The following is a 27169-nucleotide window of genomic DNA, read 5'->3' on the forward strand; positions in this document are numbered from 1 at the left end:
CAGCCTGCCTCAGCACTGGCCAACGCCAGTCATCTGGGGAGTGAACCAGGGGATGAAAGACATTCTTTCTCTTTCTCCCTCCCTCACTGTTTCTCCCTGACTTTCAAAATGAATAAATAAATTATTTTAAAAAATTATTACTCTCCTGAAACCTGGGGCTGACATGGTACTTTACATTTTTCTATTTATTAGCCCTTGACATATTCTGGAGCAGGCACTGGGTGCCGCAGTTAAGACACCATCTAGAATGTCCACAACACGTCTCAGAATGCCTGGGTCCGAGTCTGGCTCCACTTTCAATTCCAGCTTCTGGCTAACGTCCACCTGCGAGGCAGCAGGTGATGGCTCAAGAATTGAGTCTCTGCTACCCACGTGGGAAACCTGGATTGAGTTCCTGGCTCCTGGCTGGGAAGTAAACCAGCAGATGAAAGATCTCCCCTCTCTCTCTGCCTCTGAAATAAATGTAAGTAAATAAATAATGCATGGTTTTCCATAATGTGGAGAAAAATGACTCCTCAGAGAAACCAATTACAGAGTGGCCACTTACTAGCGAGTCAACTACTGATTTTAAGGGGCTGGAAGACAGAACCGACTGACTGGCTAAGAAGTACCTCCCTTGTCAGGGGAATCTGCCCCATGAAGCGGCCAAAGCAAGATCCCCTCGGAGTGGATCTCCCCCAGCTGGCTTGGTGTCCAGAGGCTGAGAGGACGGGGGTGATCTCTGTCCACAGGGTAGCCGGTGGCAGTTCCCAATAACACTCGAGTTTAAACGAGAATCCAAGTGAGTAAGTCTTGCCTTGACAAATTTTCCAGCACAGGCCAAGCATCATCAATGAATTGGGATGGCAATGGCTGCTCACCTCTCATCACAAGGGTCAAGTTGGCCCTCAGTGAGCATCCGTGTTTTCCTAGAATGAGCTCAGGTCTTGGGGACAGATGGAAGGAGGCCCTCTGAATGACATGCAAGTGACTTCCCCAGGACTGCAAAGGATTTCGGACTTGTGAAAGCTTCCAAAATGCCTCAGCACAAATGCAGATTTTACCCTTTCTAATTCCATATTGCCTCAGTCTCCCAAGAAAGAGTCCTATGAGGAACTAGCAACTTAAATTTCAAGTCCTAGGTTTATGTCTTGGGGGTTGAACAAATATTGAATCCTTCTGGTAATTCTGTTTAAGAAAACACCAGGGATCACACATAAATACACTCCCCCTACCCCCGTACCTACTTGACCTCACTATTTATATTCCTAATGTCTAAACAGTGGGCTGCTGCTCCCATTAAAGTGACTGTCATGGACAGGGGAGGTTCTGGCAGGGATGCAGGCATTGCCATTGGCAGGATCTGAGCTCGTCCATCCCCAGATTCTCCCTTGTCCTTGGTCACTGAAGAAAGAGCTGCTGTCACAGGGCCAAGAGTCAGGAGCAAAACAGGAAGAGCAGGGGCGTGGTGGCAGGGGAGCCACACACGTGTGGCCACACCAGTTCTGACAGCCCGTCCACGGCCCAGCTTTCCAGGAGGACATATCTGATGGGGGGTGGGGCATGGCGGTGGGGCAGAGGTCTCAAGATAAAGGGCCGCTTTCTCGTGTCAGAAAATCTATCCCCATCGGCCAGAGAAACCTGGATTCCAGAGCCATGGCCCGGCCATCGGCCAAGAGCACCCACATCAGAGCAGCCACATGCCCGGGGGGAAGAAACCACGGCCTCACAGCAGAGGAACCAGGGGGGCCTCCCCTGGGGAGGGCAGCAGGGCCAAAGAGCAGGGCAAGGGCCTTCAAGGCAGGCAGTTTCTGGACAAGCATCCCCGCCCCATCGTGGCTGTGCTGCTGCAGCCCCGCTGCACGGATGGGAAAAAGAGCCGAGACTTGGACCCGTGTTTGACAGACACCAAATCCTCAAAAGTCAAACCTTCTCAGAACCTCTGAGCCGCCCCGCTCCTCTTTTGGTTTAAAATCTGCCCTTTGGGCCGGTGCCACGGCTCATTAGGCTAATCCTCCGCCTGGCGGCGCCGGCACACCGGGTTCTAGTCCCGGTCGGGGCGCCGGATTCTGTCCCGGTTGCCCCTCTTCCAGGCCAGCTCTCTGCTGTGGCCCAGGAGTGCAGTGGAGGATGGCCCAAGTCCTTGGGCCCTGCATCCGCATGGGAGACCAGGAGAAGCACCTGGCTCCTGCCTTCCGATCAGCGCGGTGCGCCGGCCGCAGCACGCCAGCCGTAGCGGCCATTGGAGGGTAAACCAACAGCAAAAGGAAGACCTTTCTCTCTGTCTCTCTCTCTCACTGTCCACTCTGCCTGTCAAAAATAAATAAATAAATAAAAATAAAATAAAATCTGCCCTTTGCATCATGCTTGGCATGAGCAGCAGAAGCCGGTCCCTTGTCAACCCCACTGCTTGCCTGGCTCACAGCTACCTGCGGCTGGACCGGCCCCTGCCCCCAGGTGAGCACAGACCCCTGGCCAGGAGCCCGCTGGCTTCTTCCGGGGCCTGGCCGGGATCTGCTGGCTTCCCCGGCCCTGACTGAAAATACAGAGCAAACAGGGCATTCTGAGAGGATGGCAAACCCGGTATTCCTTAGCTTTCTCACAAAGCCCGCGTGCACAGCCCAGGCTTCTTAGGGCACGTGGGACAGCAGATCCCGACACCCCTGGTCATCTCCCTCCTTGGGGGGACCCCAGCTCCAAGGCCAAGCAGACGGAGCTCCGTGAAGGCCCCTGTCTGCCCTTCCTCCACCTTGGTCTCTGGATCCCATTTTTGGCGGCAAACGACCCGAAGGCGTGAGCTGACCACGGGTCAGTCCCACGTGTGGACGCTATAACCCCGCCTTAGCCCCCAGTGAGGTGAGGGTATCCAGAAGCTCATGGAAGATGGAGCTAAATAAGTTTTCTGAGACGAGGGGTCTTCATAAAGTTCACGAAAAGGCGTTATAAAAAAAACACACACACACACACATGGCTTTCAACAACTGCACCGAAATAAATTTTTAAAAAATATTTGTTTCTCCAAGACCGTTCTGAAACGCTCTGGGGAGCGAGTGCCCGACACCCGTCAAGCATCCTTCCCCACTCCCCGCCACCCCGGGGTTCTGGGCCCTGTCCCGCAGCTGTCCCCGGGCAGCGTGGCCGCCAGCCGCACGCAGATCCCGCCTCCCCGCGCCAACGCCCGCCGCGGCGCCCGCACTTACGTGGCAGCCAGGTCTGAGGAACCGGCCGCGGCCGGGCGCCAGGCCGGGCCTGTGTGCGGGAGCGCGGGGCGCCCGCAGCTGCGCAGGGGCAGGGCCGGCCCGGAACGGGAACTGGCGGGGAAGGCGGCGGGGCCGCGCCCAGAGGCCGGCGCGTTCCTGGGAGAGGCCGGGGCGGCGCGCGCGGCGTGGGAGGCCGGGCGGCCGCGGTCAGCCCCCGCCCCCGACGGCGCCCAGCTGCGGCCGCGGGCCGCGGGCCGCGGGACGGCGGGCGGGCGGGCGCTGCGTGCCCCGTCCCGGCCGAAGCTTTCCCCCTTCTGCACCGCCGCGTGGCCTCGCGCCTTCATAGCGCGCTCCCCGCTAGCAGGGTTTCAGGCGAGGGTCCCCGTCGCGGTCCGCCCACCCTCGTGGGCCACTGCCCGCTCTCCTCGGCCGAAAGCCGGACGTCGCCCGCGGAACACGGGCGGGAAGCAGCGCGGACTCCTGGGCTTCACCTGCCTCAGAGACCTGGGAGAAAAACCAGACAAGTTCCCCTTTCCGCCCGAGTCCGGCCTTACCTCCCTCGCTGCTGACCGCTCGCGTTTTGAAGGGCGCCCATGCTATCTCTTGATTCGATTATTGTCATTTGCAGACGTCTGAATCCGCTGTCTAAACCGCCTGTGGCGCGGAGGCTCCCCAGGCGTGGCTGCGTCTTGCACCTCGGGCCCTGCGTGTGGCAGGAAGGGCGTGGGCGCCGGGCCCGGGCCGGCTGGGGTCCTTCCCGGGGATGAGCTGGCGGATGCGGGAGCGAAGCGGGATCCGGCCCGCACTGCTGGCCTCGAAGCTGCACAAGGGCGAGGCCCGCGCCCTCTGGGCTGGATTCCCCACTGGGGAGCCCGCGGAAGCACTTTGCATGTAGTCTCATGAGACCTGTTTTGGAATTTTGACCCCCGAAACGGTAAGATGACACAGTTGTGTTTTAAAGCACTAAATTCGGGGTAACTTGCTAATAGCAGCGATAGGAAACTAATAACGCCATCTAGTTAACGTCTTAATTTTAGCAATAATATATTCACTTCTAGTGTATTAATATATAAACCAATTTGTTATCAGTATATTCTAATTTCTAAGATTTTTTTGGTTGTATTTCTAGCTGTCTTGATCATTTTCAATAGTCCCTTGTTCTTTGCTTATCTCATCAAATTTTTAAAAATCTCATTCAGTTATTTCTGATTGGTTTTTACACTTTTCATTTTGAGATCACTGTCAATTCAAATAAAGTTGTAAAGAGATAATGCAGAGGGGCCGGCGCTGTGGTGTAGTGGGCTAAGCCTCTGCCTGCAACGCCGCATACCATGTGGGCGCCGGTTCGTGTCCGGACTGTTCCTTGTCTGACCCAGCTCTCTGCTGTGGCCTGGGAAAGCAGAAGAAGGCCCAAGTGCTTAGGCCTCTGCATCCATATGGGAGACCTGGAAGAAGCTCCTGCCTCCTGGATTCGGATCAGTTCAGCCCTGGCCATGGCCACCATCTGGGGATTGAACCAGCAGATGGAAGACCTCTCTTTATGTGTCTCTCCTTCTCTGTTTGCAACTCTACCTCTCAAATAAATAAAATCTTTAAAAAAGAAAAGAAATAAAAAATGCAGAAAGAGCCCTAGATCCTTGAATGAATTTCCCCAGTGGTGACATCTTGCAAAGTCATGGTACAGTAGCACAACCAGGATGTGCCATGAATAGTCAAGATACATGTTTCCAGCACCACAAAGATCCCTCATGTTATCCTTTATTTTAAAATAATTTTATTTATTTCAAAGGCAGAACCAGAGAGAGAGAGAGAGAGATCGATCTTCTATCCATTGGTTCTCTCCCCAAATGGCTTAACAGCCAGGGCTGGGCTAGACTGGAGCCAGGAACCCCATCCGGGTCTCCCACGTAAGTGGCAGGGGTCTGAGCATTTGGACCATCCTCCACTGATTTCCCAAGTGCATTAGCAGGGAGCTGGATTGGAAGCGGAGCAGCTGGGACTCTAACCTTTGCCCTGATGTGGGATGCTGGCATTGCAGGCAGAGGCTTAACCGGATGCACCAGGGTAGCCTGCCCTCCTATTATCCTTTCTGCCACTCCACACCCTCCCTCATTGCTGGTGAGCACTATTCTCTTACCCATTCCTATAACTGTCTTTTCAAGAACACACATAAATGGACTCATACATTATGTAACATTTGGCCATGGATTTTTTTTTTTTCACTCAGCACAGTTCTCTGGAGTCTCAGCCAAGTTCTGCCTGCATCAATAGTTCTTTCCTATTGATCTCTGAGAAGTGCAGAACAGGTTGCCACCATTTGCTTAACCACTCAGGTGTTGAAGGTCATCTGGTTGTTTCTAGTTGTTGGCTATTATGAATTAGGCTGCAACTGACATTCATATCTGAGGGGTCTTCAAGATGTTCATGGAATGTGCATATTATGGGAAAACTGTGGGGGCGGGCACTGTAGCACAGCAGGTTAAGCCACTGCTTGGGGCACCTGCATCCCATATCAGAGTGCCTGGGATGAAGTCCCATCTCTGCTTCCAATCCAGGTTTTGCTAACACACCTCAGAGGCAGCAGGATATGGCCCAAGTGCTACCCATGTGGGAGACCCAGATGGAGTTCCTGTCTCCTGGCTTTGGCTGGACCAGCTCTGGCTCCTTCAGGCATTTGGGGAGTGAACCAGTGGATGAAAGCTCTCTCTTCTCTCTGTCTCTGTCTCTCTTTCTTTCCCTGTCTTTCCCTCTCTGTCACTCTGCCTTCCAAATAAATAAGATAAATTTTTTAAAATAAATAAGTAAATATGTTCTCTGCCTTCCTGTGGGTTACATGAACACTTTTTTGAATGCCATTTTAATCCATCTATAGTGTTATCATTCAGTGTTATAATTTTTGCTTCAACACATTAACCATATTTAGGAAGCTTGAGAGAAGGAAAATCTATAGTGTTTATCCATGTATTGGCTTGCATAATCTTTATTTCCTGATGGTTCCTTCTTTCATCATTTCTTTTCTGTTTAGAGAACTTTGTTCAGCCATTCTTAGGGTAGAGCTGCCGGTGACTAATTTTGCTTCATCTGAAATGTCTTGATTTCCCATTCATTCTCAAAGGCCATCTTCACTACATTCACAATCAACAGTTAACTTTCTTTTCTTTTCTTTTTAAGATTTATTTATTTGAAAGCCAGAGTTGGGAGGGGTGGGGAAACAGAGAGAGAGAGGACTTCCGTCTGCTGGCTTGCTCCGCAGATGGCCACACCTGCCAGAGTTGGGCAAGGCAGAAGACAGGAGCCAGCAGTTCCACCTAGGTCTCCCTTGTGGGATCAGGGGCCTAAGCATCTGGACCATATTCTGCCGCCTTCCCAGGTGCATCAGCAGGAAGCTGGACAGGACACAGAGCAGCTGGACCCCAAACTGGCACCCATATGGGATACCACGATGCCAGCCCCGACTTTCTTGCGTCACTTGAAGTATGTGCCGCTTGGGGATGGCGCCTTGGCGTAGTGGGTTAAGCCGCTGTCTGCAGTGCCAGCATCCCATGTGGGCACTGGTTTGAGTCTGGCTGCTCCAATTCTGATCCAGCTCCCTGATAATGCACTAGGGAAAGCAGCAGAGGATGGCCCAGGTCCTTGGGCCCCTGTACCTACATGAGAGACCCATATGGAGCCTCTGGCTTCTGGCTTCCATCTGGCCCAGTCCCAGCCGTTGTGTCCATTTCGGGCATGAACCAGTTGATGGGAGATCTCTGTCTCTCCCTTTCTCTCTGTAACTCTTTCAAATAAATAAAGAAATCTTAAAAAGGAAGGAATGGAGGGAGGGAGGGAGGAGGGAACAGGGAAAGATGGAAGGAGGGAAGAAGGGAAGAAAAATGTGCCACTTTCTTCTGGCCTCCATGGTTTATAAGAAATCTGGTGTCATTCAAATTGGTTTTCTCTAGGTGTGCTTTCTCACTGCATTCAAGAATTTTCTTAAGTTTTAAGATGTTTGATTCGTTTTGGTGCAGTTTTTTTTTGGTTCATGTTTGGGGTTGACTCAACTTCTCTGAATCAGGTTTCTTTCTTTTACCAGATTCAGGACGTTGTAGCCATTGTTTTTCGGGTTCTTTCTCAGCCTGCCATGTCCCCTCTCCTGCAGAGACACCTGTGACACAAGCGTTTGATCTTCCGTTACAGCCCTGCAGGGCCCTGGGAGTCCGTGAGGGTTTTCCCCTCGAGATCTGTTTTTCCTCTGTTTTTCAGATTGGGTCCTTTCTATTGTTCTGTCTTCTAGCTCATTGATTTGCTCCTCTCTCCTCTTCATTTTGCTCCTGAGACCACGCGTTGAGTTTTTAATTTCGTTTATTATATTTTCAGTGCTAAAGTTTCCATTTGGATCTTTATAGCTTCTCTTTCTTTATTGGGACTTTCTGCAATGTTCATTTGTTCCAAACGTGCTCCTTGTTGCTCACTGAAGTGTTCTTATGTTGGCTGCCTTAAAATCTTAGATAATTGAAGCGTAACTGTCATCTTGGTTTTGGTATCTATGGGTTGCCTTTTTTAAATTTGAGACTGTCCTGGTTCTTTTTTTAAAAAAAAATATTTATTTATGTATTTAAAAGACAGAGTTAGAGAGGAAAAGACAGAGATCTTCCATCCACTGGTTCACTCCCCAAATGGCTGCAATAGCCAGGGCTGGGCCAGGCCGAAGCCAGGAACCAGGAGCTTCATCCAAGTCTCCCACATATGTGCGGGGGGCCCACGTACTTGGGCCATGTTCCACTGCTTCCCTAGGCACCCTAGTAGGGAGCTGGGCTGGAAGTGGAGCAGCTGGGACTCAACTGCTGCCCACATGGGATGCTGGTGCTGTAGACGGTGGCTTAACCCAATATGCCACAGCACTGACCTCTACTGGTTCCTGAACTAAGTGATTTTTCAGTTGAAACCTAGACACTTAGTAGATTGCTATGAGACGCTGGATCTTATCAAAATCTTCTATTTTAGCTGCCTTAACACTGAAGCCAGAAGGTGAGGGTGCTGCGCAGGGAGTCCTGCCTGGAAGGGGTAGAAGTGCAAGGCCCCATGCAGCTTCTGTCACCCCAGGGGGTGTGGGTGCACCTCACTACTGAGTAGGTCTGGGACTCCCAATTCCCCACCAGGCCTCCATTGAATCCTCCTTGGTTAGAAGAGTTGGAAAGCCTTGGTATTGCACCCTGCGTGGCCTCTCCTGACACCATGGCAAAGGGCTGGGAGAGCGTCATTACCACTGAGCCACGGTGAAAGGTCTCTACTCGGCTTCCTAATTCCACCCAGAAGGGAGGGGTGGGGCCCTGTTACTGCCAAATGAGGGGTTAAGTCCAGGCTCCCCACATGGTTTCCACTGGCAGAGGGAGGGAGGTTTGTCACTGCCAAGGTCCCCTACTTGGCCTTTTCTGACATCACCTGGTGGAGACGGTGGGGCAGGTCCCACTTCACAGCCGTGGAGTGTGGAGTCAAGGTTCCCTCTTGGTCTTTGCTGCCATGGGTGGAGGTGGAAGTCTAGTTCTTTTTATTTTTTAAAAAATATTTATTTATTTGAAAGGTAGAGTTACAGACAGAAGGAGAGACAGAGAAAGGTCTTCCGTCTACTGGTTCATTCCCCAAATGGTCGCAACGGCCAGAGCTGCACCAATCCAAAGCCAGGAGCCAGGAGCTTCTTCCAGGTCTCCCATGTGGGTGCAGGTGTCCAAACACTTGGGTCATCTTCTACTGTTTTCCCAGGTCATAGCAGAGAGCTGGATGGGAAGAGGAGCAGCCGGGGCTAGAACCAGCACCCATATGGGATGCCGGCACCGCAGGCAGAGGATTAAGCCTACTGCACCACAGCGCTGGCCCCAGGAGTCTACAGTTCTTTCCTTGGTGCAACTGGAGTAGAGATTTGCTCTCTCAAAGTTTTATGTCTTGCTGGGCCTTTAGAGAGCAGGCTCTGTGCACATGCATGTACTCACTGATGCTATTAGGTTGTTGTCTTCCTTAGCTACAACTCTGGTATGTGGGAGCCGAGAGGAAATCAGGATACTCAACACCATGTTGTGCCTTCAATCCTGAGCTCCCTGGCCGCTCTGCCTGCCCGCCACTTTTCAGAGTCCTCTTGAATATGTTTTATATATAACATTTAGGGGGATTAGTTGTACTTAACTAGAGGAATAGGGAAAAGTATGTCAAGTCCCCTTTCTTACTTATTTTATATTGTGTGATGATTTCAGATCTTAAAACCTTGGGGATCTATTTTTTAATTTAAATTTATTATTTATGTTATTTGAAAGGCAGAGAAATGAAGATCCTCCATCTGCTGGCTCACTGCCCAAATGCCTGTAACAGCAGGGGCTGGGCCAGGAGCTGGGAACAGTCCAGGTCTCCAGTGCAGGTGGCGGGGACCTAGGTACCTGAGCCATCATCTGCTGCCTCCCAGACTGCAATGTTAGCGGGAAGCTAGAACTGGAAGTGGAGTCGGGACTGGAACCCAGGCACTCGAACATGGGATGCAGGTGTCCCAGGGGGCATCTTACCTGTGGTGCCAAATATCTGCCTCTAAATTTGCTTTTTAACAATTTTTTAAAACATTTTTTTTCTTCTTCTCCTTGATGGAGAACACTGGGACTACAAACTGGGGACCATGTTGGTCTTCTTCATGGGTCCTGGTTTCATACCTGAATTCTCAGGTGATTTTCCTGGCCTGCACACATGTGCTCTGGGGTTAGTGGTCTGATCCCAGCGCTGTGCCCCAGGACTCGGGCTCACTTGTTGACCAGCTCCCACTTTATCTCCATTCTTTGTGGGGGAAGGGTTGGTACACTTTGAGTCCTCTCCTGCATGCTCAGCAGTGCTTTCCAAAGGTTGTGTTCTGGCAATGCGGCCAAAAATCACTGGTGGAAAAGGAAACCCTCACAGATGACAGTTGGCAGCATTACCCCCAAAACAACCAGCAGCACGGCATTCCTCATGGTTCCAGGCTTCTGTTAAAAGGCCACACACGAAGGTATTGTTGGCATTTTGAATTCCTTAATAATAGTAGTCACTTTAGGAGCGATAGATTATTGGAATAATACTCAATCCTTAGTTATCTACAGCAAAATTGAACCTTGCTACATTACCATAACTGGACTCAGGACAAACTGGTCTCTGGAGGAGTTGAGAACAAGGAGAAAGGAACAGGTGTCTGGCCTAGTGTTAAGATGGCTCACTAGGCTAATCCTCTGCCTGCGGCGCCAGCACCCCATGTTATAGTCCCAGTCAGGGCACCAGATTCTGTCCTGGTTGCTCCTCTTCCAGTCCAGCTCTCTGCTGTGGCCCAGGAAGGCAGTGAAGGATGGCCCAAGTGCTTGGGCCCTGCCCCTGCATGGGAGACCAGGAGGGGGCACCTGGCTCCTGGCTTTGGATTGGTGCAGCGCGCCGGCCATAGCGGCCATTTGGGGGGTGAACCAACGGAAGGAAGACCTTTCTCTCTGTCTCTCTCTCTCACTGTCTAACTCTGCCTGTCCAAAAAAAAAAAAAAAAAGATGACTACAATCCGTATCGCCATACCCAAGTTCCACTCCTAGCTCCAGCTCTCGACTCCAGCTTCCTGCTAATGCAGATATGATGGCTCAAATAGTTGTCCCTACCAGTTATGTGGGAGACCCAGACTGAGGCCCAGCTCCTCACCCAAACTCTGCCATCGCAGGCATTTGGAGAATGGGAGTTCTCTTTCTCTGCCTCTCAACTAAATAAACAAATTTAAAGAAAAAAGACCTAGGAGAAAACAAGGACATTAGCATTGGAGGGTATGCTGGAAAAGAGTGAGGTGTGACAGCTGCAAAATGTGTCTAATCTGTAGCCCATGGTGCAGCCTCCACACACAACTGCAGCTGTAGCCTGAAAACTCCTTTGTGTTATTTTCCCAAGAGAAACAAGTCTTTCTTTTACCCTCCTGCAGCCTGTCCTCACCACACTCCACAGAGACACAAGGGGTTTTCTGCACCCATGCCCCACTCACGACTCCTCTTCCTTCGGTTTATTCAGTAAATAGATTCAAGACGTTCCCCATTTCTTGACATGCCATGAAGCACGGTGTGGGTCCCAAAATGCGTTGTCTTTACAGCTTTGACTCTTCTAGTTTTAAGTACTGTGCCAAGAAGGGCCCGGCATGAACTCACCTCTCCAAAGAGAACAGAAAGGACTGCAGATACTTGCTGTGTGCCAGCCTCTGTCCTGAGCTCCTTATGTGTATTTGGTTCTTTAATCCCCACCCCCATGATCCTAAAGAACAGGTGCTTTGATTGCCCTCACCCCACAGGAGAGGCACAGAGAATCCTACAGCCTTGTGCTTAGCAAGTGGTGGAACTCCCCATCGGTCCCGGGCAGTTTGGCTCCAGATCTACAAGGCCCAGACCACACCCAGTGTGTGTGATGCTTCAAGTCTAACAACAGCAAAATGGAGTCCTTTCACAGGGAGAACAGGCTACACCACAATGCATTTATTCCTGAGAACAGTACACCATCTTTGCAACTTTCAAAATGTTACTATCAACTGTCTCTGCAACTTGCTTACTTATCAGGCTGATAAAACAAAAAAAACCCACTAAAACCAGAACAACAGAGCAGAGTGAGTCACCAGCACCATCGTCAGCCATCCTTGGCCACACACGGGAAGACCCTGAGATCGAGGCAAAAGATGAGCTGTGCACGTCCTCGGAAGGAGACAGCGTCCTGTCTGGGCGTCATGCCCTCCGGGGCCTCTGACTGTCTAACTCTCCTTTAAAATCTGAAAAGAAGGAATTGTCCAGGGTAGATAGCCCTTCAAGGGGTTGCTGGGGACAGATTAAACGTGGAGATGGCCAATCTCTGCTCTCAAATGCGAAGACATGTTCTGGTGGCATACGGAGAGCTGTCCCTGATGTACTGTACGTTCTACTGAGGCTTTGTCCCCTCTTTCTGCAGCATGTCTTCTATTTCTTCTGAGACTTTGCCTTTGTAGTCATTTGCTTCTATTGCATTTAACTTCTCTTGATACTCCAGCGGCAAACCATTTTGTTTGGCACCCATGCAAACAACCTAGAAATGGTTAACACAAACAGAACAGTCCTTTTAGTTAGGAACATAATTCAGTTTGGCATGCAACAGCTTCATCTGCATTGTCAAAGATGAAATATTACCTTTCAGATGATTCTAGAAAAACAGATACAGTTCTTCCTTTCACACTGAACATGAGTGAGCAGGGACTTTTCTTTCTTTCTTTTTTTTTTTTTTAAAAAAAGATTTATTTGAAAGTCGGTGTTACACAGAGAGAGAAGGAGAGGCGGAGGCAGAGAGAGAATGAGAGAGGTCTTCCATCCTTTGGTTTACTCCCCAATTGGCCACAGTGGCCAGAGCTGCGCCGATCCGAAACCAGGAGCCAGGAGCTTCTTCCCGGTCTCCCATGTGGGTGCAGGGGCCCAAGGACTTGGGTCATCTTCCACTGCCTTCCCAGGGTACAGCAGAGAGCTGGATTGGAAGCGGAGCAGCTGGGACTCAAACTGGCGCCCATATGGGATGCTGGCACTGCAAGCCAGGGCTTCAACCAGCTATGCACAGCACCAGCCCCGCAGGGACTTTTCAAAGCCACATGAGGCATCCTCATGGGACAGCAATTTAACTCAGTAATATGACTTAAGCTATTCTTATATTAAGACAAAATCTATCTAACTGTATAGAATTTGCTAAGGAAAAACATTCTTCAAAAAAAATTTAAAGTTTCCTAGAACAGTTTTGGTTTCCATCCTGAAGTATTTTTATTTTAAGATTTATTTATTTTATTTGAAAGGCAGAGTGACACAGAGAGATCTTCCATCTGCTGGCTCACTCCCTAAATGTCTACCACAACCAGGGCTGGGCCAGGCAGCAGCTAGAAGCGAACTAACTCCATCCAGGCCTCCCACGCGTGTCAGGGACCCGTGTACTTGGGCCATCATCTGCAGCCTCCCAGGAACATTTAGCAGGAAGCTGGATCAGAACTTGATCCCAGGCACTCGGATGCAGCGTGTGGGCATCCCCAGCGGTGACTGAACCCACTGTGCCACCACCCCTACCCCCTGAAGTCTGCTCTTGTTCTGAATTGGATGTGGGAATAAACGGTAGCTGTGTTTGTGGCGCTTTCAAGACCAATGCCAGGCTCCACTTCAGAGAATCCCAGACCAGACCCTGGACCTGAGTTACCCTCCGCAGGTGCCATCTCCCGACTGGGCCTGCCAACAAGTGCCTAAGCCGGGGTTTCTGAAGAGGGATGCTAGGCTCTCTCTCCCACATTCTTGTATTGTGCCTTCAGGGGCAATTTCCATGACTCTGAAACACAGTGTGGCTTTCTCCATCAAGGGAGGGAAAACATTTCAGTAGTAACTGTATGTCTCTCCATAAAAATGAATCTTGGTGTGCACAAAATACTGTTTTGTGGAGGAATAAAGTGTAACAAAAGCATATGTACAGACTCACCCTATTAAAAACACACTCATACGTGCTCCTTTTGACTCTGAGAAAGAAAAGGGATGGCTAGAATTCTGATTCATATACCTTTCTTTCTTTATTTTTTTTTCCACAGGCAGAGTTAGACAGTGAGAGAGAGAGACAGAGAGAAAGGTCTTCATTTTCCGTTGGTTCATCCCCCAAATGGCCGCTATGGCCAGCACGCTGTGCCAGGAGCCAGGTGCCCCCTCCTGGTCTCCCATGCTGGTGCAAGGCCCAAGCATTTGGGCCATCCTCCACTTCCTTCCCGGGCCACATCAGAGAGCTGGACTGGAAGAGGGGCAACCGGGACTAGAACCCGGGGTGCCGGCGCCACAGGTGGAGGATTAGCCAAGTGAGCTGTGGCGCCAGCCTGATTCATATACCTTTCTAAAAGCTTTTCTTTTTCTTTACCAAAAACAAAAGAATACTTCTACCATTATATGTGAATCAGATCAGGTTTTAAAATCTGTACTTTAGGTTATTACCATTTTTGTGTTTAAAAACATTTTGAGAGGCCGGCACTGTGGCATAGCGCCTGAAGCCACCACCTGCAGTGCCAGCATCCCATATGGGTGCTGGTTCTAGTCCTGGCTGCTCTACTTCTGATCCAGCTCTCTGCTCTGGCCTGGGAAAGCAGTAGGAAATGGCCCAGGTCGTTGGGCCCCTGCACTCCAGTGGGAGACCTGGAGGAAGCTCCTGGCTTCGGATTGGCCCAGCTCTGTTGTGGCCATCTGGGGAGTGAACCAGCAGACAGACTTTTCTCTCTGCAACTCTGCCATTCAAATAAATAAATAAATCTTTAAGAAAAAATCATTTTGATTAAAATGAATTGTCCACATGGAATTTAAAACACAGAAAGCCTTTTGAAAACAAGACATTCTTTAGTTGATCTCAATGCAAAGTAAAATAGAATCGCCCCAAACCCCATGAGTGGCTCACCTTTTTATACTGTGGAGATGGGGGTGCGCTCTCATAGTTTGTCATCAGGTAACTTCGACAGGTTAACTCTTTCCCTTCTTGAGTGGACACCTTAACTTCTATCACCACATAGATTCCACTTTCTACCCCTTCTTGCCTGGAACCAGAAGAGTCAAGTTTCAACCATATTTGACTTAGGCAATCTGGCTGACAGCATAAAGGCTTTAATCAACTTGGGAATAGCATTAAAAATGTAACTATATACATATACTTGCTCCCTAGGTATTTTGGAATATACAGCATATAAATACCACGTTATCTAAAATAAACTTGGCATTTCAACCAGAAAGTCTGAGAAGTAACTCAGTACAGTCAGTCCTCTGTAACTGAAAGTGCCACATATGTGACAGTGGATAGAAAACATTAAAAAGTAATCTGTATCTGAACAAGTACAGGTCTTTTTTCTTGCCATTACTTCTGAAACAATACAGTTTTTACAAGTGCTTGCATAGCATTCATAATGTATTAGGTACTGGAAGTACTAGAGACGATGTGAAGTGTGCACCAGGAGGGTGTGTGTCGGTTGTGTGCAGACACACAGCACTGCATAGGAAGGACCAGGGTGTCAGGATTCTGGAGTCCACAGGGGACCCGGCGCCAGTCCCGACAGGCAGGGAGGGGCGGCTGCAGTCGGCAGACCCAGGACCGGTCTCTCTCTGCTCGTGCTGCCTGAAAACACGCTTCAGGGTGCTGCTTCCCGTCTCTGCGTCTCTGAAGCTGTTGTCTGGACTGCAAGACTGGGCAGTGTGTGGTGTTCTGATTCCCACAAAGGCAGAGGGTGGCTCCCTCTTGTTCACAAGTAAAGTAAGGGATCACCCATGTGGGCCAGTCTGCCTTTCTCAAGGTCTGTGCTGTTTGGCCAACTTTCTTTGAATGAACTGCTGTGCCACACAGCTCTGGAGAAACATGAGAGCATTTCCAGTGTGTTGTGAACGCTTTACAAATCATTATTACTTACTCACCCATTCAACTTCCATCCTAAAGAATGGGTTTAAAAAAAAACTAAATTGCTTTTGAAATAAAAATATCTAACAGTTACAAACATCTCCATGTTTTTTTTTTTTATGATACTACAAAGAGAAATTCTTAGACAGCTAACTGAAAAATAAGGGCTTTCCTCTTCTATGTGGGATAGCACAACATTCCCTCAACTCTCAATCAGAAAGCGTGCCCCTTGCAGACTTCTGAACAGACTCACGTCATCTTGCTGTGTGTGGCGACTGAAGCGTCAAGAACACGCCCCTAGTGTACGGCTGTGAGAACCTGACACACGTGTACACATCCTTGCATAGAAGCCACTTCTGAATTAGTCATTTTAAACTTATAATTAGAATCCACCTACTCATCCAGAGAACTTAAATTGCTTTTGTTCATTTTCCATACTACTCCCCACACTTCATCGCCAGGACTTTGAAAAATGGTGGCTATACCTCCATGCCACCTTTGACTCGTTTTGCCTTGGAAATTGCCAAAGTCAAGTTTAAAATCCTACAAAGGAAACCAAAGTGATATGATCAATACCCACTCGAACCCAAATTTCCCTCCTCAAAATAAAAAGGATTTACCTTTGAACTGCATGCAATTAAAACAGTCAATAAATTGTGAGTTCCTCCCATGTATAAGAAGCTGTGGAAAATACAAAGATGAGCAGACGAGGACCTAGATCTCGAGAGCTATGGTTGGGTTTTTTTTTTGCATATTTTCCCTTAAAAATAAACATACTGAATACGTACAGGTATCTTAGTGAAAATATAAGGTTTAAGGAAATAAAGTCCCATAACCCAATGACTTAATACAACCACTGTCATTTTTGCAAATTACTTCCCAGTTTACTTATGCGTTTTTACTCACAGACAAGCTGGGTGACAGCCACAGTTATAATATTCTATTTTTATGTCTATAGAGTATATCAGGATGTATCACCATATCTGCTCCAAGGAAATTGGCACTGCAGGGTGATTTATACACTTTTGAACATTAACCTAATATTCACTAAAATTATTAATTATTCACTAAAATTATTAATATTAACCTAAAATTGCACTCAGTAATCGTAACAGCAGCCCAACACTGAAAAATCATTGGGTGCTATACATTGTGCTGTTAGCTTTACATGATTTATCTCTGCTTATCCTGCCAACAATTTATTATACCCATTCTACAGCAAGAAAAACTGTGGCTTAGAAAAATCAAGCAATTTTCCTAAGATCTCACAACTAGGAAGTAATGGAGCCAAATGACTGGTCTAGTTTCCTCCCTCACAGAGCAGGGCATCAAGGGGATCAGAGTCCTGGGGAAAATTAAAAGTCCTTACCTGGCTTGTCTGCTCTGGGGAGACTTCTGTCTGCGCAGAGCTAAGTTCCCTTAATAGTAAAATTTTGAAAGGTTGGGATGGGTGATAACTCAGGTCCTTTCTAGGTTTATATATCATCCCTGTCTCCTCTGTTTTCTCAAAACCCACGCCAGACATTTCAGGAAAGAGGTCGATCCGAAGGACCCGTCCCTCCAACTAGCAATCTGGAGGTTCCTCCAGCACCACGTGTCCTTGGCAGGAGACTGGCAGATGGGATGAAGGTCACAGCCCATGCTGGGCACTGGCTGGCTGCCACTGAACCCGAAAGCTGACTTCAGTCCGCCGCCTGCTGCCGGGGACACGGGCGGCCCCCTTGCCTACTGCAGGCTGTTCCCCGGCCTCCTGTTCCCTTTGCCAGCTCTCCCTCCATTGCCTGAAGGCTGCTCCTCTTGGGGCTCTGCCTAGGCCCTTTCTGCTCACACAGCCGTGCAGCAGCTTCAGATACCATCTCACACCCTGATCCTCTTAAAACCCAGGCCAGGTCTCTCCTCCGAGCCTCAGACATGTTCGGGATGGGGCCCAGCACCCAGCTAAATGTTTACTAGTGTTTTTCTGTACACACAGCTGTCTAGGAAGCATTTTAAACTCCAGAATGTTCTAACTAGCCTTAGGATGTTTCCCTCCCAAGCCTGGTTCTCTTCTTTCTGTACTCACTGTCAGTCTTCTTGGCCTTGATGTCCCTCCTCCCTTCACACTCAGCCACCAGGCTTTCCCAGTGTTATCTCCTACACTTCCCTCGGGTCCCTCCACCCTCTCCTGCCGCCACCCCGGTTCACGGTGACATTCATTCCCGCACCACCTGCTGCCGCAACTTCCCAACTGGGCGCCTCGATCAAGTCCACTTTCTATAACAACGGGATGAGCTCACAGGGCTCCAAGTCTGGCCCTTGATTTCGCTCGTTTCTGCAATGGTTCTCTGATTTGGCACTGGGGTCCTGTTAACAATGTGGCCCTTTTCCACCCCTCGGTCCTCATGCCACACTCTCCTTGCTAACTTCCAGCCACACTGGCTGAACATCCTGCTGCTTCCTTCCTCAGGCCCTTTGCATACGCTGCTCCCCACCTCTGCAATCGTTCACATTTTTAAGGAAGGCTTTCCTGAGCACCCCTCACTGCAGCTTGCCTGTGTGGTTTTTAAGACTGGCCGTAGACCTGTAACTGTAACCGTTTGTTTGATCTGTTTTCCTCCTGCCCTAACTATAAGCACTTGAACTCCCTGCCTACATCTGGGGAAGTCCCTACCTTGTGCATTGAGGGTACAGAGGACCAGAGCCTGCCTCCCATACTTGAAGCTTCAAAGGCCAGAAGTTGATGCTCTCAGATTGGCCAAGGCTTTGCCAGTGAGGACACTCGTCTGGGGCTCTGAACTAGAAGTGGTGCCCAGGACAGCAGGGGAGCTCCTGCCGTCTGGTGGTGGGCATGTGGGACACTGGCAGGCAGGGCCCAGCTCAGAGGGTGCAGTTTCTGTGTCCCAGTTTCCCAGGTTCGGCAGGGGTGTGGCAGTGGCTCCCTGGGCCAGTTCCATCCTGTGATGCCGTGTGGGTTGTGCACCCTTCTCTCCGCCTGCCTCTCTGTCCACATTGTACCCCTGCCTTCCTGGTCACTCTGTGAGCTCTCCAGCAGCCTTTCGACACGTTTCTGTCCTCTCTTTTTGCTTCAATCAGCCAGTTTCTGTTGCTTGGAACTAAGAACTCTGATGAGCTTAGCACAGATCACTTTTGTCTAGGTCAAAGCTGTCAGAAGGTTTTGTGCGCAACCTGTTTGCACATGTCTCCTACAGAGCGGGAGACCCCAAAGCAGCGACTTCGCTTAGTCGGGTTTGCTCCCAGTGTTCCCTGCTGGAACAGGAGTGCTAAAGGCTGCATTGCACGGACCAAGAGCAACAGCTCACTGGGGGCGCTGGGGGTTCACCCACCTGCCTGCCCTCAGGGAGGAGGCACAGTGCAGGACCTGTCAGATCAGGAGACAGGTACGCAGGTGTTCTACGATACCTGGTGACAAGTCGTGGTACAGGAGTACCCGCGGGACGGGTCCTGGGAGGATGTTCCTAAGTTAGTGGACAAGGGAGAGGAGGCCGCAGTGGGGCAGAACCGGCCGCAGGTGGGAGCGACAGGAGCAGGCAGCTCAGGGCATTCTCAGGCACCGCTCCCGCCCGGGGGTCAAGCACAGGATGGTGAGGGCCCCGGACGGGGTGGCACCCCAGACCCCCGACGCGCCCTCACCAGGCGGAGCTGCGTTCCCGGCCCGTCCTGCCCCCAAAGATGCGATTGCGGCGACCCTGGCCTGGGCGTGTGCACCGCGGGCACGAGGCCGCAGGACCCGCCGGGGCATACTGACCTGCAGGCGGGCCACGCAGCAGAACGTGGCCGAGGGATTTCGGAGGTGGATCCTCTCGGTCAGCAGGTTGCTGCCGTACGCGAAGTATAGGAAAGTGTCCTCCCCCTGGCCCGAGCCGTCATCGCAGCCCGAGTCCGCCATGCCCCGCCACACGCCCACACGCCTCGGGGGCTGCGAGCAGAAGCGTAAGGAACGGAGAGCGAGAGCAGCGCAGCGGTCGGCGACCCCAGCCCAGCAACAACAGCAGCGTCTCCGCCGCCGGCCCCAGAAAAGGCGGAAAATGTGGGTGGGGCGAGTCGAGAGCGAGCTCCCTTCTGATTGGCTGCCGCCCCCTCCCAACGTGGGTCGCCCCCTTTGATTGGTCAAGCCCCACCTCCTGCTCTCCGCCCTCCGCCGGGACACAAAATGCCGTGTCCTGATGCGACCGGGACCTGATTCTTCATTGGGTACGTTCTTCCGACGACCCGCCCCCCCTTGCTCAAGGCTCTCTCTGATTGGTGGGTGCTACGCGGAAGCGGGTCGGACTCCGTGGACTCTGGCCGAGGGTCACGGCGCGCGGCTGGTTTCTCGCCTTAGACTGGGCGCGTGGGATTGTGCGGCAGTTTCTGCTCTTTACGGGTCTCTGGTCAGATGCAAGGCGGGGCCGCGGGCCTGGCCACGCCCCCGACGGGGTCTCTCACGCGGCCGTCCTCCTGCTTAGGGGGAGTCTGTGGGCAATGGCCCGTGTGTCCACCCCACCTGTCGGTTCCCGCGTCTCCGGCCCCGATCGCCAGTCTGACGCCCTAAGGTCGCTTGCATCCTGGAGAAGCCCCTGGCGAGGCGCGCGGCTTCCTCCCCTGAGGAAGCGCTGTGCCCGGGCTCAAATCCCGGCTCTGCCGATTAGTACCCCAGGGGTCGGGGGTCGTGATGGAAGCCGTGGCCGCGAGTGCACACGCCTGTGTAGTTCATTTCGGAGCGGAGATGTGAACCCGGAGCCGGGAGCGGGGACAGCCCCGGGCAAGTCCAGGTCTTTTCCGAAGCCAGCTTGAGGGACACCCGGAACATCACACCAGCCAGAGCAGGGAAGGCAGCCAGGGCTGCAGACTGCAAAACGGTTGGTAATAGTGAAGAGGCAGCCAAACGAACAAACACAAAATTAAACCTCGGTTGCTGCAGGGCCGGTGGTGACAACGGCACGGACGCTTCACGCTGACAGACAGTAATGTCACATAATAATTATTCTGCCTCCTAGCAGCAGGTGTATCTCAGGGTAATCTGGCTGATGAGCAAGCAGCTCACCTGGCAAAATAGTGACAGCGAAATAATGTGAAATGAATGCAAGACTTAGAAAATCACCATTTAAAAGTGTATTAGAGAGAGCAACACAAGGCAGCTTCAGCAGCCGGGGCTGGGGGCAACCACAGCCAGGAGCCAGGAACTCCATCCTGGTCTCCCACACGGGTGGCAGAGACCCCAGCACTGGTGTCATTCCTTGCTGCCTGTCACCGTGTACATTAGCAGGAGGCTGGGCCGGGAAGCCTCTGCTTCCTCGGCACTGTGTTTTGGGATGCCAGCAACCCACGTGGCATCTTAGCCATCGTGTCCAGCGCCCGCCCGGTGGTATAATGGCTTCATGCCAGCGTCACCGACGTGGTGAAAGGGCGCTGGGAAGCAGGATGCTCACAGGACGCCACATTCTCCCTCGGAGTGACTGCTGGACAGCGGGGTGCGGTGGGGACTATGAAGAAGTCCCGTTCTCCCACCTGAACCCAGAACAGTCTTATCACCACTAAGACGCTGTCTCCTGATAGGAAGCTCCAGCTTCATCTATAAAGTATGTTTCCAAAAATCCATACTCACAACCCAATCAAGCCTTTAAGTCTCTCTTTTTTCCCTCAGGAAATGCAAGGGTTGAAGAATCAGAAAAACCCAGAACAAATGATGGACCAGATGGATCCAGGCTCTTAAGTTATTGTCATTAAAAAAAAGAAAAGAAAAAGAAAAAAATGCAGCGCCGAGGGATGGCTGTTCTAGCTTAAAATAAACTTCAGAGACATGGTGACCAGGTGCAATGGCTTGTCCTTGGTTAATCTTGGTTTCACAAACCGGATATAAGAGATATTTTAGGAACAATGGAAGAAATTTGAATTTGCACTGGGGTAGTATATGATATTAGGCAACTTATTAAGTGTGATAATGTGAATGTCTATTTTTAGATATCCTGGTGTGTTTTAGGGTGAAATACATAATATCTATATTTTAAAATAATTCGCAAAAATAAAAATGCAGAAAATAATAAATATTAAATGGAGTGATGTAGATATGGGTGTTTATTATATTACTCCATCTATTCTATGTTTAAACGTTTTCATGTTAAAAAGTTAAAAAATATGGGGCCAGCATTGTGGTGTAGTGGGTAAAGCTGCTGCCTGCGACACTGACATCCCATATGGGTGCCCGTTAGAGTCCCGGCTGCTGTACTTCTGATCCAGCTCCCTGCTAATGTGCCTGGGAAAAGCAGCCGAAGATGGCCCAAGTAGTTGGGCTCCTGCCACCTATGTGGGAGACCTGGAAGAAGCTCCTGGCTTTGGCCTGACCCAGCCCGGCCGTTGTAGCCATCTGGGAAGTGAACCAGTAGATAGAAGACCTCTCTCTTTGTCTCTCCCTCTCTTTTTGTAACTCTACCTTTCAAATTAAAAAAAAAGTTGAAAAAGTGATATATAGAAAGTGCTAGGCAGAGAGTGAGCGCTCAATAAGCAAGCATTGTTATTCCATGATATGCAAATAGGAATAGTCATGTCACCTTCCCTGCCTTCAGATGTCAACCAGCAATGAAAGACTTACTCCTCTCTCTCTCTCTCTCTCTCTCTCTCTGAATTTCAAAAAAAAAAAAAAAATATATATATATATATAGAGAGAGAGAGAGAGAACTTAAATGCGTCCTTGGTTGTTTCGGAGAGCAAGCTGCTTGGCTTGGCCAACCCTGCTCTATTTCACCATACTTTTCATGGCCTCTGCTTCCCAGCACTACCATTTAAAATGTACTGTTTTCTAAATATCTAAAATGCATTATTTTATTATATTTAAAGGTATTTAATTTCTTCTTTCTATCTGTACTTAATTGATTTTCTCCACAATATTTTGCAAAGCTTTCTGAAGTTACATATTGATAGCTCCTTGAACACTGAAAATTTAGCCTTACCCAGGCATCTGTCTTCCCCATATAGAACATGGGGCACTGACTCCTGTTGGCCAGCAAGGGGCAGTAGGAAGCAAGGATAGTTTTGTGTTTTTATTTATTTGAAAGGCAGAGAGAGAGAGAGAGTTAGCTCTTCCATCTACTGGTTCATTCCCCAAATGCCCCCAACAGCAAGGCCAGTCCAGGCCAACACCAGGAGCCCAGAATGCAATCCAGGTCCCCCATGCAAGTGGCAGGGACCCAGGGGCTTGAGTCACCACTGCTGCCTCCCAGGATGTGCTTCAGCAGGAAGCTGGATCCAAAGCCGGGTCGGGGCTGGAACCCAGGGACTTTGGTGTGGGATGCGGGTGCCCTAAGCATCGACCTAACTGCTGCCCAAACAGAGCCCCAAGGATAGTTCTGTTTCTGTGTTTGTTTTTGCAAAATGTAACCAAAGCCTGGTTAATATTAGCTAACGTTCACCGAGCACTTATTAAATGCCAGGCACCAGTCTAGCTTCTTATCCAAGTGTGCATCAGTGCAGTAAATCCTGAAAGCAGCCCTCTGTGGAAAATGCTGGAGTCAAGCTCAGTTTCAGTCAAGGAGACTTGGGCCCAGGAGCTTCACGAACTCACCCCAGGTTGCGATTTGCAGAGACTGAGCCACAGGGTCTGCATGTAAGGGCATCGCCAGGTGCTGTTTTCCAAATTTCTCACAATTTCATATAAAGGTGTTCCAGATAAAAGCACTTATTAATAACCACTTTCAAATGCAGTCTCTGTCTCGTCTATATTATGAAATAATGACTCCAGCTTTCAGTCACTTGATAATAAAGCTAATGAAATCAGATTTCTGGGCCGGTGCTGTGGCTTAACAGGCTTATCCTCTGCCTTGCGGCGCCGGCACCCCAGGTTCTAGTCCCTGTCGGGGCGCTGGATTCTATCCCGGTTGCCCCTCTTCCAGGCCAGCTCTCTGCTATGGCCCGGGAAGGCAGTGGAGGATAGCCCAAGTCTTTGGGCCCTGCACCTGCATGGGAGACCAGGAGAAGCACCTGGCTCCTGGCTTCGGATCAGCATGATGCGCTGGCCGCAGCAGCCATTGGAGGGTGAACCAATGGCAAAAAGGAAGACCTTTCTCTCTGTCTCTCTCTCTCACTATCCACTCTGCCTGTCAAAAAAAAAAAATCAGATTTCTGCCAAATGCTAGTGATCCTTAAAGTTTTGTTATTGCATCATTACAAAGTTTTGAGTGCACCCAGACACAATTACATATGTAAATTAATATATAATTATATAATATACATAAATATAATTATAATAGTGACTCATGATGATAGTATTATATATTAATAATGATGTATGAGAGTACTTCACAAAATCTGAGGAAAATTGAACTTAGCAGTTTATTTTGTGGGCCCGTGTTGTGGCCCAGCACCACTGTGAGATGCTACCAGTTTGAGTTGCAGCTGCTCCACTTCTGATCCAGCTATCTGCTAATGCACCTGGGAGACAGCAGAAGATGGCCCAAGTCCTTGGGCCTCTGCCACCCACACGAGAGACCCAGATAGGGTTCCATGCTCCTGGCTTTGGCCTGGCCCAGCCCCGCCATCGTGGCCCTTTGGGGAGTGAATCAGTGGATGGAAGAACTCTATCTATCTACCTCTCTATAACTGTCTTTTAAATAAGTAAATCATTTTTAAAAAGAAACGTTTATTTTGGTGCAAAAAAGTTTACACTCTGCATACAAGAGGTACTCAAAAAGTTTATGGAAATGTATATTATGAGAAAGCTATGCATGGAGTTAAATACTTTTGCAGCAAAAGAAACTTCCTCTTTTAAAAATAGACCTTGCGTATTCATAAATGCTGCCCCTTTTAATCTTTGCTTTTAAGAGGCTGAGCAGATAGAGCTCCCATCTGCTGGTTTACTCCCTAAATGCCTGCAATGGCGAGGGTGGGGGCTGAAGCCCAGAGGTGTTGTACATCAGAGAACCCAGCTCCCTGTGCAGTCACCACCTCCTCTCCATTCCCACGCTCCCCACCCTGTCCCTTCTTCCATCACCATCTCACACCCAGATTACTGCAACAGTCATGATACGATATCATTTCGATGATGAACTCATTTAAATAAGGCAGGCATAGCAAAATGCTTTGGGAGCTGGAAGTCTTTGAAACACTCAAAAAAATACTGTTGTGTGATTAACCACAGTGCTCTCCACATAAACTGTCTGCATTTCCTCCAAATCTTTTATTTCAGTGCTGGGGTGGTTTGGGGTGTAAGACTTATGGGAGTTGTCTGTGAAACTTGAAGTGAGATGTTCGCCAGGGCCTTGGTAACAGCGGGAGCCAGCACCTGCATGCGCTCAGGCCTTTGTGTTGGTGTTGTTTTTCCAGGGCTGGTTTCTCTGACTGCTTCTCTGTGGAGTTGGAGAAGAGGTTTAGGCAGCTCAAGAGGAGGATGGGAATCCCATGAGGCCAGCACAGAGGTGGGTTTGGGAAACGGTGAGTGGTTCAATTTCAGTAGAGCAGAGCTCCTTTAAGGAACCTGGACACGAGTCTGGGAGGGGGTGAACAGAATCTGTAGGAGGGCCTTGAATTTTGCATCGGTTGAGAAGGTGGGGTGATGAGAGGAGAGTCACTTGTGGCTTTGGAGCCCTCCTGCGCCTTGGGCAGGTCAGCCTTGGGGCTGGGAGAGGGTGGTGGGGATGGCAGAGTGTGGCAAGGTCCTAAGAGCCTGAGCCAGGTGCAAATGCGGGGACAGAGGGGAGTGGACGAATGCCGACAGCTTCCATTCGACTTTGTCACGCTCCTCCTTTCTGTCAAAACCAGTGGAGGCTCCTTTGTTCGTGACTTTTCCAAATCCAGGTCCTTGTGCAAGCCCTGTCTTATCTGATCCCACTCTGGCTCGTCTGGTTTCTCAGATGGCAAACCCTTTGGGGGCAGGGGCCACACCTTACGTTCCTGTGTAACTACAAGGCTCACCGCAGCATCGGGGAATCAAACATTTGCCAATTACTTGAGCCAGAGTTGCCATCTCCCCTACTTCACACGGGCCCCCAAGCCCTTCTTTCCCTGGGATTTTTCCCCTAGCTTTCCAGGATTTACTGAGAGGCACTTGTTCCTAAGTTCGGATTTAAGATTTTAAAATTCAGACTCATACATTAGCATATCCTTTGCAAATTGTATAAGCCATCGTTGTATTTGTCGTATGTCTCCTTCCAGCTTACGGCCTGTCACATGGCAGGGACGCACGCCAGCATAGATGAAGTCACAAACGGAGAACAAAGGAACGCATTGAAATCCCAGTAGGCAGTAACTGCTTAGGCTGTTTTACAGACATGCTATTTTCTTTACTTATTTCTTTGAGAAGCAGAGAGACGAGAGAGAGAGAGAGCGAGCGAGCTTGCATTCTCTCATTCACTCCTCAATTGCCCATAGTGGTTGGGGCTGGGTCAGTGGAAGCCACGAGCCAAGGAATCAAATCTAGGTCTCCCATGTGGGTGGCAAGGACGCTATCACTTGAGGCATCCCCACTGCCTCCCAGGGCCCCAGCTCCCTGCATTAACAGGAAGCTGGAGTCAGGAGCCAGAGTCGGAGTTACATTTCAAACCCAGGCCCTCACATGTGGGACACAGCATCTTAACTGTGTCACCAAACACCCACCCCCAGATAACTTGTATTCTTGTTTTGAGAGTAACCCAGAAAAGTAGTTCCAGTGTCATTTATTGTTTAGCGTTTAGTAAATGATACCCTTCGATGACCCTGTACCTGCTGCTGTAATTATTCACCCGGGAAAGGTGTGCACCAAGGCTGACAGCTGTGCTTTGCTGCAAGAAGGGACATAGAGAGGTGGGAGGTAGGGGACCATATGGAACAGAAAATATTTACATATTTTCTCTGTATCCTTCTGTGTTTTTCCACATTGAGCATGTGTTCTTTTATTGGTTTTATTATCTCAAACCGTATACACTATTAAATACATATCCTGTAAAAATTTGGAACAAAAAATTCCTACCTTACAGAAGTTGGGCTCAGCATCTAGAGATCTAAAGGAGAATACAAAGAAGGTGATGACTAAATAAATTGCTCAACGAGAAAACAAACAGCAAACACATTTCCCAAGCAGTGCTGCTTGCCAGCACATGAATCAGACAGATAATCAGGCCTGACGGTGCCAACCCTGCTGTCACATCCCCCTGAGACGCTCACGCCCGCCGACCCTCGTGACACCTGTCCTGATGTTCCCTCTTTGCATTTAGAGCTGTCCATGAACACAAGTGAACTTTCTCAGTCTGGTTTGGGGGAGGGCCAGCCGTGCATTCTAGGACCACGTGTGCATTGCAGGTCTTGCTGCCTACCACTTCCAAAAGTCCCTGGAAATACAGAGAGTCAGCAATCTCTCTTTCATTTACCACAGCTACGTTAGATGGAGATGTGCTAGCCCCCAACTTTACTACTTCTAATGTTAAAGTCTAACAAGCTACCGGAGTTAATAGATTCATTTCCTCAGCTTGTAAATTCACGAATGGTAACACTTGGACTTCAGCTTCAATTAAAATGGAAAGGAAGCATCTTGCTGCATGTATCTACTGCCAAAAGTAGAAGTGATATAAATAATACCATTTTAAACTAGAATGCAGATTTACTTAAAAATTTCTTGGGTATAGACTTCATTCTTTTCTTCTTAGAAA

At 49.7% G+C, this 27169-nt stretch overlaps 2 protein-coding genes across 5 annotated transcripts in view; both read right to left on the reverse strand.

Moving 5' to 3' along the window:
- Positions 1 to 3810, reverse strand: part of NOD1 (nucleotide binding oligomerization domain containing 1) — a 44439-nt gene extending 40629 nt beyond the window's left edge. For 2 of the 4 annotated variants that reach the window (XM_062178147.1, XM_062178143.1), the window contains exon 1: positions 3180 to 3266. The gene's annotated coding sequence lies outside the window, so the exon portion shown is untranslated. Of the gene's footprint in view, positions 1 to 3179; positions 3267 to 3733 lie in introns of those variants that run through there. The other 2 variants (XM_062178145.1, XM_062178144.1) reach the window with 2 other exon arrangements.
- Positions 3811 to 11619: 7809 nt separating this feature from the next.
- GGCT (gamma-glutamylcyclotransferase) lies at positions 11620 to 19583 on the reverse strand. The gene is made up of 4 exons (XM_062178735.1): positions 19324 to 19583; positions 15976 to 16121; positions 14595 to 14730; positions 11620 to 12230 (listed from the first exon to the last, which is right to left on the reverse strand). The coding sequence occupies exons 1-4, from the start codon at positions 19462 to 19464 to the stop codon at positions 12087 to 12089; spliced, it is 567 nt and encodes a 188-aa protein (XP_062034719.1). The 5' UTR covers positions 19465 to 19583; the 3' UTR covers positions 11620 to 12086.
- Between the last annotated feature and the right edge of the window lie 7586 nt (positions 19584 to 27169).

This window comes from Lepus europaeus, chromosome 20 (assembly GCF_033115175.1).
Source record: "Lepus europaeus isolate LE1 chromosome 20, mLepTim1.pri, whole genome shotgun sequence".
In the NCBI taxonomy this organism is placed as follows: domain Eukaryota; kingdom Metazoa; phylum Chordata; class Mammalia; order Lagomorpha; family Leporidae; genus Lepus; species Lepus europaeus.

Excerpts from the sequence above, each read along its gene's own strand:
- GGCT (XM_062178735.1), bottom strand. The coding sequence starts at position 19,464 with ATGGCGGACTCGGGCTGCGATGACGGCTCGGGCCAGGGGGAGGACACT. Across the intron at positions 16,122-19,323 it reads GCTGCGTGGCCCGCCTGCAG|GATTTTAAACTTGACTTTGG; the intron begins GTCAGTATGCCC and ends TTTCCTTTGTAG. Across the intron at positions 12,231-14,594 it reads CATCTCCACAGTATAAAAAG|GTTGTTTGCATGGGTGCCAA; the intron begins GTGAGCCACTCA and ends AACCATTTCTAG.